The sequence below is a fragment of the Micrasema longulum genome, unplaced genomic scaffold, assembly GCF_059751315.1.
Source record: "Micrasema longulum isolate JH-2025_06_02 unplaced genomic scaffold, ASM5975131v1 h1tg000297l, whole genome shotgun sequence".
NCBI lineage: Eukaryota > Metazoa > Arthropoda > Insecta > Trichoptera > Brachycentridae > Micrasema > Micrasema longulum.
The window spans coordinates 136252-153772 of NW_028277501.1; the positions used below are offsets into that span (position 1 = coordinate 136252).

Genomic DNA, 17521 nt, shown 5'->3' on the forward strand with positions numbered 1-17521 from the left:
GTGTACAGGTATAATATTCGTATGTTGAACTTTCTAAGGTAATTTCTGTATCTGTATTCTGTAGGCAGATCGTTGTTGAACTAGAATGCAAAAAACTCAAATGGACCAAAAAATAATGAGCGGAGATTATTACTATGGTATAAAAACGAGTGTACAAATAGGCGTTTGTAGACAAAAAAACGACTTTTTTATCATATTGCTTAGAATTTACAACGATTTTATCAACATTAGTTTTTTCAAAGGTAATTTAATGAAAATAAACAAACAAGTCGTAACATACATACATGATTGAAAATATTTAAGTCAGGAATTTATCTAAATCGCCAATTATTTTTGATGAGAACTGCTTTAAGAGATGAAAAACTGGGCATTGACACGGCTTACGCTTTCATATATTACAATTATTGTTACTATTATGGATTACTTATATAGCTCCATTTATTGATTTATATTAATACCTACCGAATAGTTTTTCTTTCGTTAATTGCGTGTGTTGTATAAGACGAATTCTATGAATTTCTAGATATATCAGAGCTTTATGTGTTCCTACACTGTCATTCAGAGAAACTATAATAAGTTGAATTTAATGGGACCGAGTGTATTTGGTGGCAATATTGCAGTTATAAGTACAACGGAAACTTTTTTTTGCAGTTTGTAAAGAAATATTACATTTTCGCTATTTTAGTTTTTTTTTTTAATTGGTGGTGAATATGCGAAACTTAAGAAAGACGGTTTATAGTCCTTATGAACTGTTTCCGGAAAGCGCTGGGCGTTTTGACAGATATCTCATTAAATACGAATGGGTTATTAGTATACTGTTCACCCATTGTAAACATCATTGGTCAACCCAGCGTGAAAGACACAGTACGGCCGATTTCACACAGTTTGTACAAATTACAAATCAACACGACACAGTAAAATTAGGGGGGGATTTATAATGATTATATTTTCTTTTTTTATCGTTTTTTTTATTTAGTGGCTACTCTCGTATGAAATTCCAAAAAAAGAAAATAGAGTTGATTTTTTTTAAATTAGAAAATTTACTTTTTAACCCTTACGGATTATTAATCGTTATAGTTAGTGGTTAGGTTAGGTTAAACATAATACAAAAATAATTTGAATACAATATATATCAATCCACCCTATGGTATTTTATCGTTTTTACTAATGTATTGGCCCTATCTCTAAGTTGTTTTCCCACAACTGAGTTTTTTCAAACAAATAGTAATTATTTTATTGCATGTTGATTTGTCTAAATCATTTATTCATTTAGAAATTGTTTTTATACATTACGTATAAGCCTACATAGATTTTGCAATAAAACTTGTTGTCGAAGTGGTCACCAGTCACCACCATTGCGGCTTATAAGGGTATAAATGTAATTCTGCATCGAAAAGTTGTTAGAGTTTCCTAGTTTGCAATATTTCGACATCCATAATGTAAGTTTGTTTTGCAAAACTCTTATCTCTGCGCGCAATAATCTTAATTTGGTGAATACAAATCGGTAGTCAGGTGGCAGAAGGGACCATCTGTTTTTTTTTTCTGTGTTTGTAAGTTTTAGTAAATATTTCAGTAAATACACAAAGAAAAAAAAACAGCATCATTTAGAATGGCAATTTATTATTGAAAAGTAACACTAAAATATTTTGGTTTATGGGTAGTATTTCGACTATCCTGAACATTTTTGAAAATTACAGATGGCCCCTTCTATCTGCCATCTGACTACCAAAATTAAGTATGATAAAAACGTAGATTCTTTGGGGTTTAATTTTACACAAACTTTAATAAAATTATAATATATTATAAAAAGAAGATTATTTAAAAATGAATACATATAAAAACCGTGTTCCGTCTTTTTACGATATAAATGTTTTATCTATTCATCAATAGGTCTTCATAAGAATGACTATTGTATTTATCGTCGCTTTAATTTGAATGTAATGTAAGTCACCGAATGATGACTTTACAGGAGACTAGACCATTGCAGGAGACTGCTGCGAGACATTGCATAGATTTATATACTAGTAAGCGTGTTGTCCAGATGTTTTAAAAAAAAATTTGTTTACGTACATAATAATGTTCATTTTTGGCATTCTTTAATAATATTCATGCTTCCACTTTCCATTTTGCTGTATTTTAACTAAACATAGGGCTCTTGGCCTTGTAGAGTTAGGGATACGTTTTTTTTTTTTTGGTAATATGTATTAATACATAATCAAAAAAAATAAAAAAATAATATAAATAAAAAAAACTTCTTAAATCGGTAATTTTGTTTTAAGCAGTATTTTTTTTTTAATAATAATTTTATTTTTAATGTACTCTATTTTTATGACCATAAGACGAACTTTTTTACTCTGAAATTCAGCCAAAAATTGGGGTGCGTCTAATGGTCCGATGCGTCTTATCGTCCGCAAAATACGGTATACATGATTTTTAAGTGTTTTATCCTAACAAATTTAATCTATTGTACTATTGACCACCGCTTACGCTGTTTTCCAAGTAATATACATCGACTTTGTGACACGTGTTATTCGAAAAATGGGTTTTATCTCTTTTATGTCGAAAATTTCTTCGTTCAAATGGCAGAGATAGATGCTATTTTGTACGGTGTAAAATATTCAATCATAATCTTAAATACAGAAAAATATGATTTACGTTGGATTCAAATGAAGGCGACGTTGTGCGTTTTAATAATTACCTGTTGAAAGGAAATGCAAAATCCTATCTTTCAAATGATCAATATACACTATTACGACACGAAATTTTAAAGAAAAACATCCACATTATAAACAATGATAATGATGGTTTATTAACATGACAAAGCATTTAATCTACTTCATTTGTGTGGAAATAGATTTCTCTGGATTGTGTGCAGTCTGTCTAACTAGGTGCAACCCGTTTTAAGCAGACATGATTTGAGTGTGAAATAAAATATTTTATATGAAACTAGAGACAATTTAGGCATGACCTTTACTGAAGGAAGTTTTATTGATTTATATTTAAATTTTCCTTATGGACAATGTTGCTACAGCTAACGCTAACTGTTTCGATGCCATATTTTATTTTATTTACGCGTAAAAAACAAAACGTAAAAAAACAACATTTTTTTCGTAAATTGTTCATTGAGGACCGTTTTTTCAAAACTCAACATCCGCTTGAGAGTTATTTTTTCAGGAGAGGATTTTTGTGATTCGCGTCAAATCGCGTGAACAATATTTGTTTTAAAAAAATACGCTTTACCCGAAGGTGATCTAATTTATAATTTATACACAGTTTACAATTTTCCTTTAAATTTCATTAGCACCGAAAATAAATTATTGAAATTAAAGATACACAATAAAATATCGTATTTTGAAAAAACGACAAGACTTTGATATTTTTTATGCCGGTTTTTAGCGTGTTTGGTGAGTTTTTTTCAGGTAAACGATGCGTTTCGATACTGGCTTTAAATTAAAAATAATTTTAAAAAAAACTAAATTGCCATTTGGGGCGAATATCGTGTTTTGAAAAAACGATCCTCATTTGCAGATTCCATTAATTTTATTTTTTAAGTACACAATTTTCTTTGCCTTTAATAAGATTAAGCCGGTTTTAGCGTGTTTGGTGAGTTTTTTTCAGGTAAACGATGCGTTTCGATACTGGCTTTAAATTTAAAATAATTTAAAAAAAAACTAAATTGCCATTTGGGGCGAATATCGTGTTTTGAAAAAACGATCCTCATTTGCAGTTTCCATTAATTTTATTTTTTAAGTACACAATTTTCTATGCCTTTAATAAGAATATGTAATTTTTTTAGTAAGCAGATGTTAAATTTTAATATACAAATTGAGTCATCAGATGATTAAAACATCTGTTTTAGTAGCCTAAATGAAACGCACACTCTGGAATTCTTTTACTAAAAAATGGTCGGTAAAAATAATTCTTTGAATAAGGTAATCAAGCCGCTATCGTTAAATGAACTTAATTATCAGCCTGATAGAAGCTGAAGTTTGATTTTTGCCGTATTAAAAATACACGAACTTTCTATTGCAATTTTAAATCTGTATATGGGCGGGAGAAAGGAAATCTTTACACAACGCCAGCGCCGACGGTCAGTACAATTTATTATGACTGGCCGATGACTGGTTGGAAATTGGAAGGAGTATTTACAGAAAATCGCAGCATGAAAGATGGCAGCTTTGCTGGCCAAACGAGACAGAAGTGACTAATGGCACTGGCCAAAGTAGTCTACGAAATTGACATCGGCAACGGCGCAAACCGAACTGCCGTTATCTACAGACTGTCAACACTGGCCGACTGACATTTCTACAACAATCGGAGAATCAACCTAAACATTATCATTATCAATAATAAACTGACAGGTCGGATCGGCACGCGACTCGCCGGCATCTTCCTCCAGCGACAGGTAGAGCGTACGATGTGTGGTAATTAATCCCCCGCACGGCTCATACGGTCCGAGATCGAAATGTCTCGGGAAAATAGTAAAAGTATCGTCAAAGTAGCGTCACGCCCCAAACCAGTCGGGTCGAACGCTTTGTTTATAGAAATAATTTAGGTTTTCTCGTGTCGCCGGCTCGGGCTCCGGCTGCCGGCCGCGCCGCCAGCGAGAGCCGCGCAGTTACGGCGCGCTCCGGAGTGGGCGCGCTGCGCAGGAATGCGAGACCCTAACCTCACAAACTGACAGCTAAATATAAAGATAAACAGAAAAGGGCAGCCTACCTTCGTCCAGAAGCCTCTCGATGTGCATGAAGACATTCGGGAACGCGGCCAGTTGCTTTCTGTCCTTAAGCAACTGAGCTAGGTAGTCCGCTATACTCTGCGTCGTCGGATTGTTATTATCGCACATTTTGGCCGGATTAAGCTTGGATTCGAGTGTTAATATTTATCAGTACGTACACCCGCGTCGGATTAATGCGGAGTCCCGAGGGAAAGGTTTATTAACTCATAAATACGAAGAGTCTTGTTAGAAATGTTACGCGACACAAGCGGACACTAGTAAGTTTCAAGCACTACTGGTTTGTGCGACTCGCTTGAAGCGGGAAGAGCGTGCGGCCAGTTCTGATTCTGCGCACACGGAGGTTTCTCGCTCCATCTAGTGTAGGCGTACTAATTATGTATCAGTGTCTCGCTCCCACGCTCGCGCGCGCATAGAAAGGGCGGCGCGACAGAAGAAACGCGCAACAGATGGATTTATTCGAAATTTGAATATTAATAAAAATACTGAAATAGATGTCCAGGAACGCTATCATTCATCAAAATAAGTCCAGACTAGAATGCTTTAAATTGTTTTTGCGTTTTCGTTGTAATTATATTTAAGTAATTTATACATCTTTCCTGTTATTAATTTATTTTTTCAAATATATTTACCACAATATTTTACGAATGTTACTGAGATGAAAGCTGAGGTTTTTGTTCGTGGTGACGGTATGTAACATTCAGAATTCAGGACCTCACACATTATTCCATCGATCGTTCGTGGTTCAGTTAATGTCAACGGTCTTTATTTATTTTATTTATTATGGTTCACAAACAATAAACAATATATTGTAATGAATCACAATTTGTTATGTTTAAGTGTTGTTCATCAAGTATATGTGAACACAACATGCGCAAATAAGTGTAAAAAAAATGTATCTTGGAATGGTCTTGCCCCGGTTTCAATTCTCGGCAAAATATTATTTATTTATTGTCTTTATTATTTACGCCCACGGGGCTTTTAAATGACAGGAATAAAATTAAAGTATTTTATGGTAGGAAAACACGTTAGTATGAAGCGACTATAAAATAATATTAAATGACGTTTTATAGACAGACGCCGCGGCGCATACAATTAGACGGCCAACTGTGAAATTGGAGTCGCGGGTTAGATTCCCGCCAGTTGCAAGAAAAATTCAAAGGAAGATTTTCTCAATTGGTCTGTTTGTTATGGTGTATTTTTATAACTTTTACCTTCTCTTTCCAGTTCTGCCAACCTCCATCATACGAAAATCGGTAGATCGGTAAATCGGTAGATACAGAAAAATAAACCGGTAGATTTCGGAAGATTAATTGAACGGGGTTATGCAGAAAGCAGCCAGTCCACAATTCGGAAAAAATAGATATTGGTGTTATCGGGTGCAGTAAGTCAATTCTATGTTCTGCTAAAAATAGCCAGACCGCTTTCATACAAAAAAAAACTGTAATAATCACCTTCTGAAAGTGGTGTCGATCACAAAAACGGCATTTTTCAATTTGCAAAAAATACCCACAGCACTAAAAAAATCTTATGGTATTTTAAGAATCATTAAAACTGGTCAAACTCATAATCAATGTCTTGTTTGTAATATAAAAAAAAACTAGTGTATTCATTGTTTATCAGTTGTCAAAGTCAAAAACATTCCAACCGTTGTGTAGATTTGATTATTCACTCGTTTCATAAAGGTGCTATTATTATCTCAGTTTCACTTTTCTATGGCTGGCTGCTTTCTGCATAACTACGTTCAATTGTCCTTAGGGTTGGGGGTGATGGGGGGAATTTCCATACCTTTTTTCATTACAAAATTTCGATAATCATGCAAGTGGTTTTTTTTTAATCAAACTAAATGGCGCCCCCTTTGGACTAATAGCTGACACACGGAGAGTTTCGGATTCGATTTCCAGTGAGATCACAATTATTTACCTAAATTTTTACATTTTATTTATATATATATATGGCCTAAGCCAATGTTTCACGAAGAAACATAAATACAAGAAACTGAACAAAAATTATATTAAACTATGTAGCAAAGACAAACAAGGGCATTTACCAATATTTATCGTAATTTTATGCTAATGAAAAAACAATAAAATGCTAACTACTAATCTTTGAAATAGGTTGAGCAAAAAATAGTTACAGGTGACAAAAACGTTTCATTATTATGAAGTGGTCTGCTGACATTCCATTTGATGAAATAGAAACTATGAAATTATGAATCATTTCAACCTCATTCATTCAATCAGCCATCATTTTATTTTTATCAACTTTGAAAATAAACCGGGAATCATTATTTACCAATACTAACCAATCAACCAATCTTCTTCTCGGTTAAGATCGATTAATTTGGTATCAGCTAAAAGCTAACTCCTGAGACTTTGAGTTTCAGCTGTTCTTCCCTCTCCTTGGTGGTCTTCCGGGCAGACGGCAAACGGCCGAGATTTAGTGGCCAATGGTATAGGGGATTTTGGAGTTGTCCATTAATGGAATTATTGACGTCATCTCGCAATAATCTATTTACTAGCACTGGGTATCGCAATTCCGTCTAACTTCTTGACTCTGGGTTCTGCCTCTTTGGGGTTTCCCTGCGATTGCCTTTAATACTTTTATCTCTGACGTTCTGAGCAGTTATTTGGTTTTTCTATTTTCTAATTAGTTTTTCTATTAAGTTTTTCTACTTGGATTTTCGTATTTTTTATTTTCTCTCTATCTATCCTCGCCTCTGTTGTACACACCATGATCGGCCTGACACATGTTTTGTATATCCGAATTATGTTTCCAATAATCACGTGTTCATTTCTTAGGCATCCAGATGTTTACTAACTGAGATTTTTTTAAATTTTTATTTTATTTATTAATAACAAATTAAAATACAATATTACAACTAAATACAATTTTTTACATTAATCAAATATATATATTTACATAAACGTTTCCCATTACGTAAAAGAAATAAACAATTCTCGTGTACGTAATGGGGAGTGACGTCTTACAATAGATTATTTTATTTTAATCAAAAATATTTTTAGAATAACAAAAATAAATTACAAAAAAGATATTAACGATGTTTTCAGTCAGTGTTACATAAAGAAGAATTATAGATGTAATTTTTTTACTTCTTTCTTAAATATATTGTATTCCTGACTGTACTTTTTATTATCTTTGTTCATTTCATTAAAGAAAAATATTCCTGAGATGGATATGTTCTCTTCATAAGTATGGCTGCGTCATCTGCATGGCATGTGATGTTAATGACCTTGTCTCCCTTTGTAGATTCACTCCTTAAAAGCGTTTTTTTTCAGATATTTATTCTGCTTGGGAAAAAAAAATTGTTGTGCTATATTTAGTTATAAAGGTGCTAAACTTGCTTTGTTTCCTTGTTGTTCTCAATATGTGTTATTTTCTAAATGTTAATCTTATTTATGTTCCGAATTGAGTTTCTTTAACTCCTGGAAATGTAATTCAACATATCATTCTTGTAAAATACTGTGTGTTATATGATTTATAAATAAAATAAAACAATAAATAAAAAAACGTTAGTATTTTGTACGACCGAAGGATAATAAGTATTTATAATTATAAGAATAAACAGATGGCAGAAAAAGTAACTTTCTGATAAAACAGAAAAAAAAGGATTGTGGAAGAATAAATAGTAAAAGAAAATCTATGGAAAAAACGGAAATGTTTAAAGATCGGTAGAATTTTGATCGAGTTCGGTTAATCGGTAGATTTCACCCAAAATCGGTAGATCTATGGAAAAACTGGTAAGGTTGGCAACGCTGCCTCTTTCTCATCTGCTTACAAGTCTCTTAAAACAGAAATTGGTGGGTTATTCCTTTTTTTAAATAAAAATAATGTATATAAAGATAAGAATACTACATATAACTTCATGGATGGATATATAATCAAATGTGCTTTGATGAGCATAATTAAAAGAAAGAATTTTTTTTATAGAAGCCTTTTAAAAATATAAATCAAAACTATTTAAAATTTTAATTAAGAAAGGAACGCGGGCTAAATTTTCGGTGTCATTCATTGGTCGGATTCGATTATATGCTGTCGATATGACAAGTTGGTAGAACCTACCGACGCAGATAGAGATAGTACAGGAGTTAAGTATACCGTCTCGGTATGTACCGATGAAGATAGCTTTTATAATCGCGGCCCCTGGCTTGGAGGGCAAGAATTATTCACGGGGATGCGTGTGTATCTCTCTCAACAACATCAACGAGGAGGTGTAAAGAGAGATACACTAGATCGCGTGTTAAATAATAAGAATAAAATACATAAAGGCAAGATGCTCAGTCTCACGCTTCAGGTGCCAGTCCAGAAATTATTTTTTCATCATTTGTTTTATTCAGGAAACAAACAGTGTAATTTCATAGTAAAAGAGTATTAAAAATTTCGTTTTAATTCTAACGGACCACTTAAGTTTCCAGATTATATCTATTTATTTTATAATTTTATTGCATGAAAATGAGTATACATATTTAATAACATGGAATCTATATAAAACTAATCCATGTAACTATTATTATCATTTTAAGTACAATAATAATATTATCAAGCAAAAAAACACTGAAAGTAATTAAAAACATGCTCAAATGCAAAAAAATGTTTTGAATAAGGGAAAAAGAATTTAAAAAGGAAAAGATTAGAAGCAACAATAAAAGAAATTAAAATGAATTTCAAAAGCAACTTGAAAAATAATAACAAATTACATTGATTAACATATTACAACATAGATGAAGAACATTTTAGAGAAGGTAATATAGAAGTCGAGGCATCTACAAGGCTTATGACCTGTCATTGGTTGGTTTAAGTGCCCAAAGTGAAAGTAGGTTTAAGTGAAATATAGATGTTCAAATATGGACAGAATGGTGAATGTTACACAGTGCGTAAAGTGGCCACTTCAACCAGCCAATTATAGGTCATAAGCCCTGTCGATGCCTAGACTTCTATATTACCTTTTTAAAAATATTATTCATCTCTGTTGTAATATTTTAATGTTAACAGCTCCCCAGGAAGTTGAATTTTGTCCTTGACTACAAACATTTGGACAAACTCAAAATATTGTTAAATTACAGTATAAATCATTTCGAAAAGCAATAAAAAGTAGGTAAAAAATATGCTCAGAGTAATTAAAATATAAAATATTTAATTGTCAACCGTGTTCAATAAATATAAAAATATTGAATAGAGGGTGAGTGCCGGGAACAGACTGAACGCTGCACTCAAATCAACCTTGACAGATAAATGTATGTCCTAGGAGGCAAAAATAGCAGTTCACAATAGAGTCCTGGTGCTGACCTTTGTGTGCGGGAGCGAAGTATGGCATTAGAAAACAAGTAGGTACGTTGAATTCTGTCGAATCGATCTCGCGGCGAATGAGTAGTAAAAGTGTTCACGATAAGTGAGCAAATGTTCAGAACCGCACATTATGAAGCTCAGATAGGCATTATCGACAAAATCTAGAAAGGAGTTCTGAGCTGGTTAGAAGCATATAGAGCGAATGGACAGAACGGCTAAAAAGGCTTACGATGCGAATGTTGATGGATGCAGAAATCGAGTAAGACCGAGAACGACATGGCATCGCCAAATCCAACAAATACTTGAAGATGGGCAACTCAAAAGTCAGAATAATTGGCACGCGTACATGAGCAGATGTATGAATGTAAATGAAGCGATATCTGTTTGCAAAGTAACCAATGTATGTTTATACTTTAATATTTATATCTAATTATTTTTTTACGTTGAATTTTTTGGATTTTATTATTTATATTCTGTTTTTCTGGATTGTTATTCTATTGCATCACATGTTATTATAATTTTATTAATGTTACTATGTATTTTTCATTGTTAATTATTATGGCTTAACACAGGTACAGTCTAAAAAGCCTTAATACGGTCATGAATATGTAAACGAGAGTAATTTTGAATAAATTAAGATATAGTGATATGACGTTTTATCATCTCTGCCTACCCTTACGGGGAAACGGCGTGATGGTTTGTTTGTTTGTCAAGTCAAAATTGTATGGAATCGAACCCGATACCTCTTGCATAGTAGGCCAACGCGCTAACCACTTGACCACAAGACAGAATACAGCGTATTTTTTTATATTTACAGGAAACAATTTAAGTCTGAAAGGGTTAATTAAAATAAAAGATCAATGGAGAAGTCCTTGAGTATTTTCCTACGCAGACGCCCCCATATAAATAGTAATAATTTTAAAACAAAAGTAATTATTTTAATTACAGATTAGCATCGTAAAGAATGTACGAGTAGATATTATTTTTAAATGTATTCTTTGATTTCAAAAAAAATATATTAATCGTTATATAGGCGTTCAAACATGGATAGGATAGTGAATTTTACACAGTTCTAAGGTGATCATTTTTAATTTGATTAAAAAAAACTAAAAAATCAGTCCTATTTTATATTACAACTAGCTGACCCGACAGACGTTGTCCTGCCCGAACGTTGGCTTGCCTTGGAAAAAGACTTTTCATTGATAAGTAGGTACCTAGTACCTAGATACTTATTTGTGATTAAATTCCAAAACTAAAATTTTTCAATATTTAAAAATATTGAATTTAAGTAGATACTTGTTTATGGTTGATTTCCAAATGTATATGTATAAATGTTTTCTTGCGCGCGGTAAAAATTGGAGCATTAAATTGTACGACAAAGTTTCCTGAAAATGTACGAAAAAAATAATCAAAAACATTTTGATAAAAACGAACTACTTTGAACGACGTCACTGGTTCATATGAATCAAACAATGATGAGTGAGTTATGGAAGATTTCCGGTTTGCTTGCCGTGAATGGACCAATGGGAAGAACTAATCGAAAATGAGCGGAAGAGAGCCTTTGACGTCATAAGCGGAGTTATTTCAGAAATACAAAACTTTAAAAAATCGTAGCACTGATAATACGATTTATAAAAATTGTAAAAAATAGCTTAGTTTAATAGTCTATTGACATTTTTTTGTTTTTTTTTAAACCACCGAACTTCCTAATTGTTCTGCGAAGATTCGTGAAAATTTATGAAAAAATTGATAAAAATTATTTTAGCTAAAACGAACTACCTTGCATGAAGTCATTAGTCACAAGTTCTTTCGAATCAATTAATGATAAGGGAGTTGTGGTAGATTTCCGGTTAACGTTTGGTAGAGCAATCTTGCTACTTAATCGCATCGCCTCGGATGTCGACATATTTCACAACAGTGGGCCTTCCCTTAGGAAAGCACTTTCTAACTTTTAATTTTTCTTTTTACATTTTGTTATATTATTTTGATAACATAACTATCTATTGTAAATTGTGATATATTATTGTATGTAGAATGAATTGGGTCTTTTTTCTGTAATGTTCTAAATATCTGAATAAATAAATAAATAAAACGGTAAGTCAAATGACGAATCAGCAGGAAATTCGTTACTCGCGAGGTAATTTCAAAAATACAAATCTTTAAAAAATCAAAGCGCTGATAATACGATACATAGAATAGCATAAAGTTTAATAGTCCATTGAATTGAATACCACTGAACTTCCTTATTGCTAATAGAAATACTCAAATCGAAGCTAGACTGGCAGTGCACAACGGAGCTTTAGTCCCAACACTTATGTTAGGAAGTGGAACATGGAATTGGCAGTGGAAGGATGAAAACAGAGTGAAATGCATGTCTGCAAGCGGAAAAACAAGGTATTACAGAGTTACGAATGATAAAATCTGGCGAGAGTGTAAATCTCAGACAGGTAGAATTGATAGGATTGAGAAAGGGTTACAAAGATGGTTTGGTAACCCAGGACGAGGACGACCAAGAAAGTCGTGGCATAATCAGATAAACCAAAATCTCACGTCTGGTCATGTCAGAAGCAGACGTAACCGAAGGGCATATACGACAAGATGTATGAATGTAGAATAAGCTGGAAATGTATGTCAGGATTGTCGTATGTGGCAGTTCACTCTCTCGGCCTACCCCGACGGAAAATAGCTTGACGGTATTAGTAGCAGTATTTTTTTACTAATAAAAGGCAAATTATACTCGTGGCCTTTTGTTAAAGTGCCAAATCCATCTGGCGAATGTATTTTCTCATCCTGGGGCCAACATTTTTCGTTTTCCAATTAATCCTTATGTGCAGTTTAAGTAGTTTTAAATAAGGAGAATTAAACGCGTATTTAAATGTGATCGTTCGTTGTGTTTCAAAAACATCTGGTAAACACATTCAGTGATTCCGTAGTTTCATCAAGTATAATATACATAATATATATTTCATCCAATGTAAGACATCTTTACTTTAAAATGTAGCAGTCAAAATCATCAATCGGTACTCAATACAATATTTGTAATTATATTTTTTATATAATACAATATCGATTTAAATTATTGTTTTTTTTTTCAAATAATAAAATATTTCTATTTATCTAAAAATAAAGAACAGAAACAAACAAATTTATTTGTGATATAGACATTTTTAATACAACAATGAGGAACTTCAGCCCTACGGGAAATTGGATACAAAAAATGTTTTCTTACGCGGGGTAAAAATTAGAGCATTAAATTGTAAGACAAAGTTTCTTGAAAATGTACAGAAAAAATATTTAAAAATATTTTGATAAAAACGCACTACGTTAAATGACGTCACTGGTTCATGTGAATCAACCTATGATCTGAGAGCTATGGAAGATTTCCGGTCTGCTTGTCGCTTCTGGACCAATAGGAAGAACTGAATGAGAATAAGCGGAAATGAACCTCTGACGTCACACGCGGAGTCATTTCAGAAATACAAAACTTTTAAAAATCGTAGCGCCGATAATACGATATATAAAAATTTAAAAAAAAAAAATTGACTTAGTTTAACAGTCTATTAACAAAAAAAAAAAAAAAAAACTACTGAACTTCCTCATTATTCATTTTAAAACGTTCGTAAATGCACTGTTTAAAACTAATTATTAAAGTCGTAATAAAACTTTCTTTTTGATGCAATCTTTTTCTCTGTTTCTGATGTGTTTTGTTATTATCGTATCTCTTTTTGAAATTAATTTACCAAATATTTTTCTGTACCATATATTATATTATTATCTTATATATACTTACTTTAAACTAATTTTTATTGTTTGTTCTTAACATTAATTTGTCAATACCATTTTTTTATACTTTTTTTTATTTATATGTGTATATTTATTTTTTTATTCTTTTAATTCTGTACAAGTTATTTATAATTTGTTTTTTAACTCTAACATTTTTCTTACATCTATATTTTTTCTTTTTTATTTTGCGTTGCAGCATGTTTTTTTTTGTTTTTAAATGTTTACAAAAAAAGTGTTGTTTATTTTTAAAATTAATACTTACTATGTTTGTACTTACCTGTATAATTTTTCTAAATGCCCCTTGGGCGTATTGTAAAATTAAATAAACAAAAAGAAAAACAAAGCATAAAATTATTTTGTACACTTCCCAAAGACAAGAGCCTGTCTCTCATTTGACAATTTTAATCAGAATTTTAAAAATATATTTTTCTTTATGTAAATGATATTAAAAAATTAGAAAATCAAAAAAACATTTCCCACTTTTCATCGAGTAAACACTTTATTACAATTACTTCCTTTGTTGTTTTTGGTAGCTTATTTCATGATTACTATTATTACTCAACAGGGCTGTATAATAAGTATCAGCTATGCAGCTACATGGCGCATTGGGTTGGGATTCTAGTTCCTCGTTTTCAATTTAAATACAGCGCCACTTTCGCAATGTCCTCAAGGGCACTCCACAAAAGTGATTCTGTACAGTATTAAACTAAATTTAACTAAAATTTTAAGTAAAAACAATTTATTTTGTTATCGTATTCTGGTTCCCCATTTCCAATTATGCTGAATCAATTATTAATATGGGAGCTAGATAAATAATAAAAATAATAGTTTTTGAACAAATATTACAATTTTTTTTCCACTACGTTTTTTATGTTAATAGTTTTACAACTTGTTTTAAAGCAGACATTTATACGTGTAGAGCAAAATAATAAAAAACGCGACCATCTACTAGTGAATTTATTAAACAATTGTAGAGTTTTCAGTATCTGTTTTATTTTTTACGAAGTGTATTGTAACAAATTTTCTGTTTGTTTTTGTTAATTTATTAAATTAAATTCGGGTCATGCTTTTACAATGTTTAAGCAATACATTGAATATTTCGGGACCCAAAATCTGAATTTTCTTTGCCCGAATTCGGAGTTTGTAGTAACCCCTAAGATTCTTCTAGTGTAGCTCATGGTTGTGTGGAAGTGTTCCTTTTGGGATTTAGCGGAATGGTTTGCTTTTACAAACATCATGTTTCTATGAACTTATACCTCCCCCGTATCGAAACTTCTGGATTCCTCAAACAACTCGACGCTGGAGTTTCTAAAAAGCATTCTTAAATTTTTTTGATGATCGATTTTTGAGCAGACCCATGAGGTTTTAATAATAATTCATTAGTGCCCCCCCATCCTTTATGCCATAAGTTACAATTATTGAGTTTTTATTAATTATAATAATATTTATTATAATACCGTTTTTTGAGTTTGATTTAGGACAAGATTTAATGTAGCGACCTGAAGACTCGAGACACGAGAAAGTTTTCTAATTATTTGTGTTTTAAGATTATTTGAAATAAATTGATCGATTATCTTTGATATTTTTCTTTAAATAATAATACGAATGTATCAATCTGTTTTTATTAAATGTAATACCGTGTGTGCTGGATATGTTCCGACGTTTCGTCTACCATTGCAGGAGCCATCTTCAGGGTAAACTGTGTGTTTTGTAGAAAAAAGTATGTGTTTATTTACAAGTAATTTGTACCGTGTTGCAGTAGTGCTGGGAAGCATTTTGAGTTTAATTTAAGCCCGTCATCTTTGTTTATGTTATTTGGGCGACTGTGTATTTTGATTGCCTCTTTTATATATATATGTAATACTACAACAGATATCGTTGAAAATAGCTCCTGCAATGGTAGACGAAACGTCGGAACAAATCCAGCACACAAGGTATCATGAAAAAAAGAAACACATTAATAACAGTGACCGTGAAAACCTTCGCACCAATACGAATGTATTTTATATTTGATTGAATGGAATTTATTGCTCTGTTCGTCCAAACTCAACACAGGACTTTAGTCCAGGACCTAGGCCCACGTAATATAAATCAATCAACAATTTGTAAATGAAAAAAATAAAGATTAAATTCCCATTAAGTTATGCGTTAGGGTCCACGTCGCGAACCCTGGGCAATGGGATCACACTCATGACGGTGTGATCACAGCATTTAACAAGAGGATAAAATGCGATTTTCTGGCGCCTTAAAACTAGAACCAACCAGCTAAGGGAAGGTAACCCCGACAGAAAAACCCACCAGAGAAGGCAACGGGAAACCACTGGCCTTTTTTTTACTAGGAACTGCTACATGGAGTGCATCAATAAGCAGTCATCCTGGCTGCGGAACATAAAAGTAGAGCAGGACAGAAATGCATTCGTCGCAGTGATCGCCAGCGTCGGGGGAACCCGACGAGGCACCGGAAAAGGAAGAAGACATGTTGTTTTATTTAACAGGTGAAATCGAGCTATTTTTTCCTTGTCTTTATAACCTGGTTACTACAATATTACATGTCTGATCCTATAAGAATGACCTTCTCCAAAAAATAACTATCAATATGTATTTAAATCACTAATTCAAAATGGAAACTTGATTCTTGTGAATTCGTTGAAACTCATTTTAATCGCTGTTTGATCAAAATAATATCGTGACGTAATCTAATATTGTCACAGCCTCTTTATAGTACCTACCTGTACCTGGTCACATTTTATACGACGGGAAGGTCTCTCACGTATGTATAATGTGTCGAGTGTTGTGTATACGTATTATGTATCCGCGACGTGGCATATATCGGACGCTAGGCACTCGGATGGCCATATAAGGTGACCATGAGAGGTAGGCGGCTATCGGTGTAGGCGGGGCCGCCTACCCTATTATTGCAACTCTGGTTCCGGCATTCACAGTCCACAGAGGCTGGATGGCGACTTACTGAGAGATTCAGAAAAAAAATCAGCGTCCCTTCTCTTGACCATAACAAAAAGCAATATTATTTTTTTGATAACCAAAAAAAATTGCGTCGCTTTCCGTAACCCCGGACTGAAACAAAAAACAAAAATGTACATTATTTTAACTTTAGAGTCGCCCATACAAAGAAAAACCATTCTACGATGATTGACCACGACGTTAGCTACAGATTACAGCAATACAAAGGACCGTAGGTACTCGAGTAGAGAATTGCGAGTGCTAATCGAAACCGTCCATTACACGTTTGTTGTTAAACTTAAAACCAAACTAAAACCATACCAAAAATTTGGGCTTCTGTAGAGAATTATTACTACTCGTATAAGAATTTAACCGTAACAAAAATACAGCGTCTTGTTCTTAACAACAAAAGCGAGTCTTTTCTCTTGACCATAACTTAAACTGCGTTTTTTCTCTTGACTCTTTTCTATAATAAACAAAACCACTTCTCTTGAGCATAACGAAAAAAAAAACAGCGATCTTTCTTATGACCACAACAAAAACACTTTGTTTATTTTTATGACCGTTGACTATAAAAACTATGTCTCTCTCTCGACAAGTTTTAAGTAATCAATGGTCGATTTCACTCTCGACAAGTTTTAAGTAATCAATGGTCGATTTCACTGGATGACAAGACCTTATTTTTATTTAGACGATGCATACCTAGTAATAAAAGAGCTGATAAAAAATAATCAC

The 17521-nt window shown here is 32.6% G+C and overlaps 1 protein-coding gene across 1 annotated transcript in view; it reads right to left on the minus strand.

Moving 5' to 3' along the window:
- Positions 1-4995, minus strand: part of LOC148282771 (protein held out wings-like) — a 129209-nt gene extending 124214 nt beyond the window's left edge. The window contains exon 1 of the mRNA XM_088224564.1: positions 4720-4995. Within this exon, the coding sequence (XP_088080690.1) occupies positions 4720-4846 (127 nt within the window). The 5' untranslated portion in view covers positions 4847-4995. The remainder of the gene's footprint in view (positions 1-4719) is intronic.
- Positions 4996-17521: the final 12526 nt, after the last annotated feature.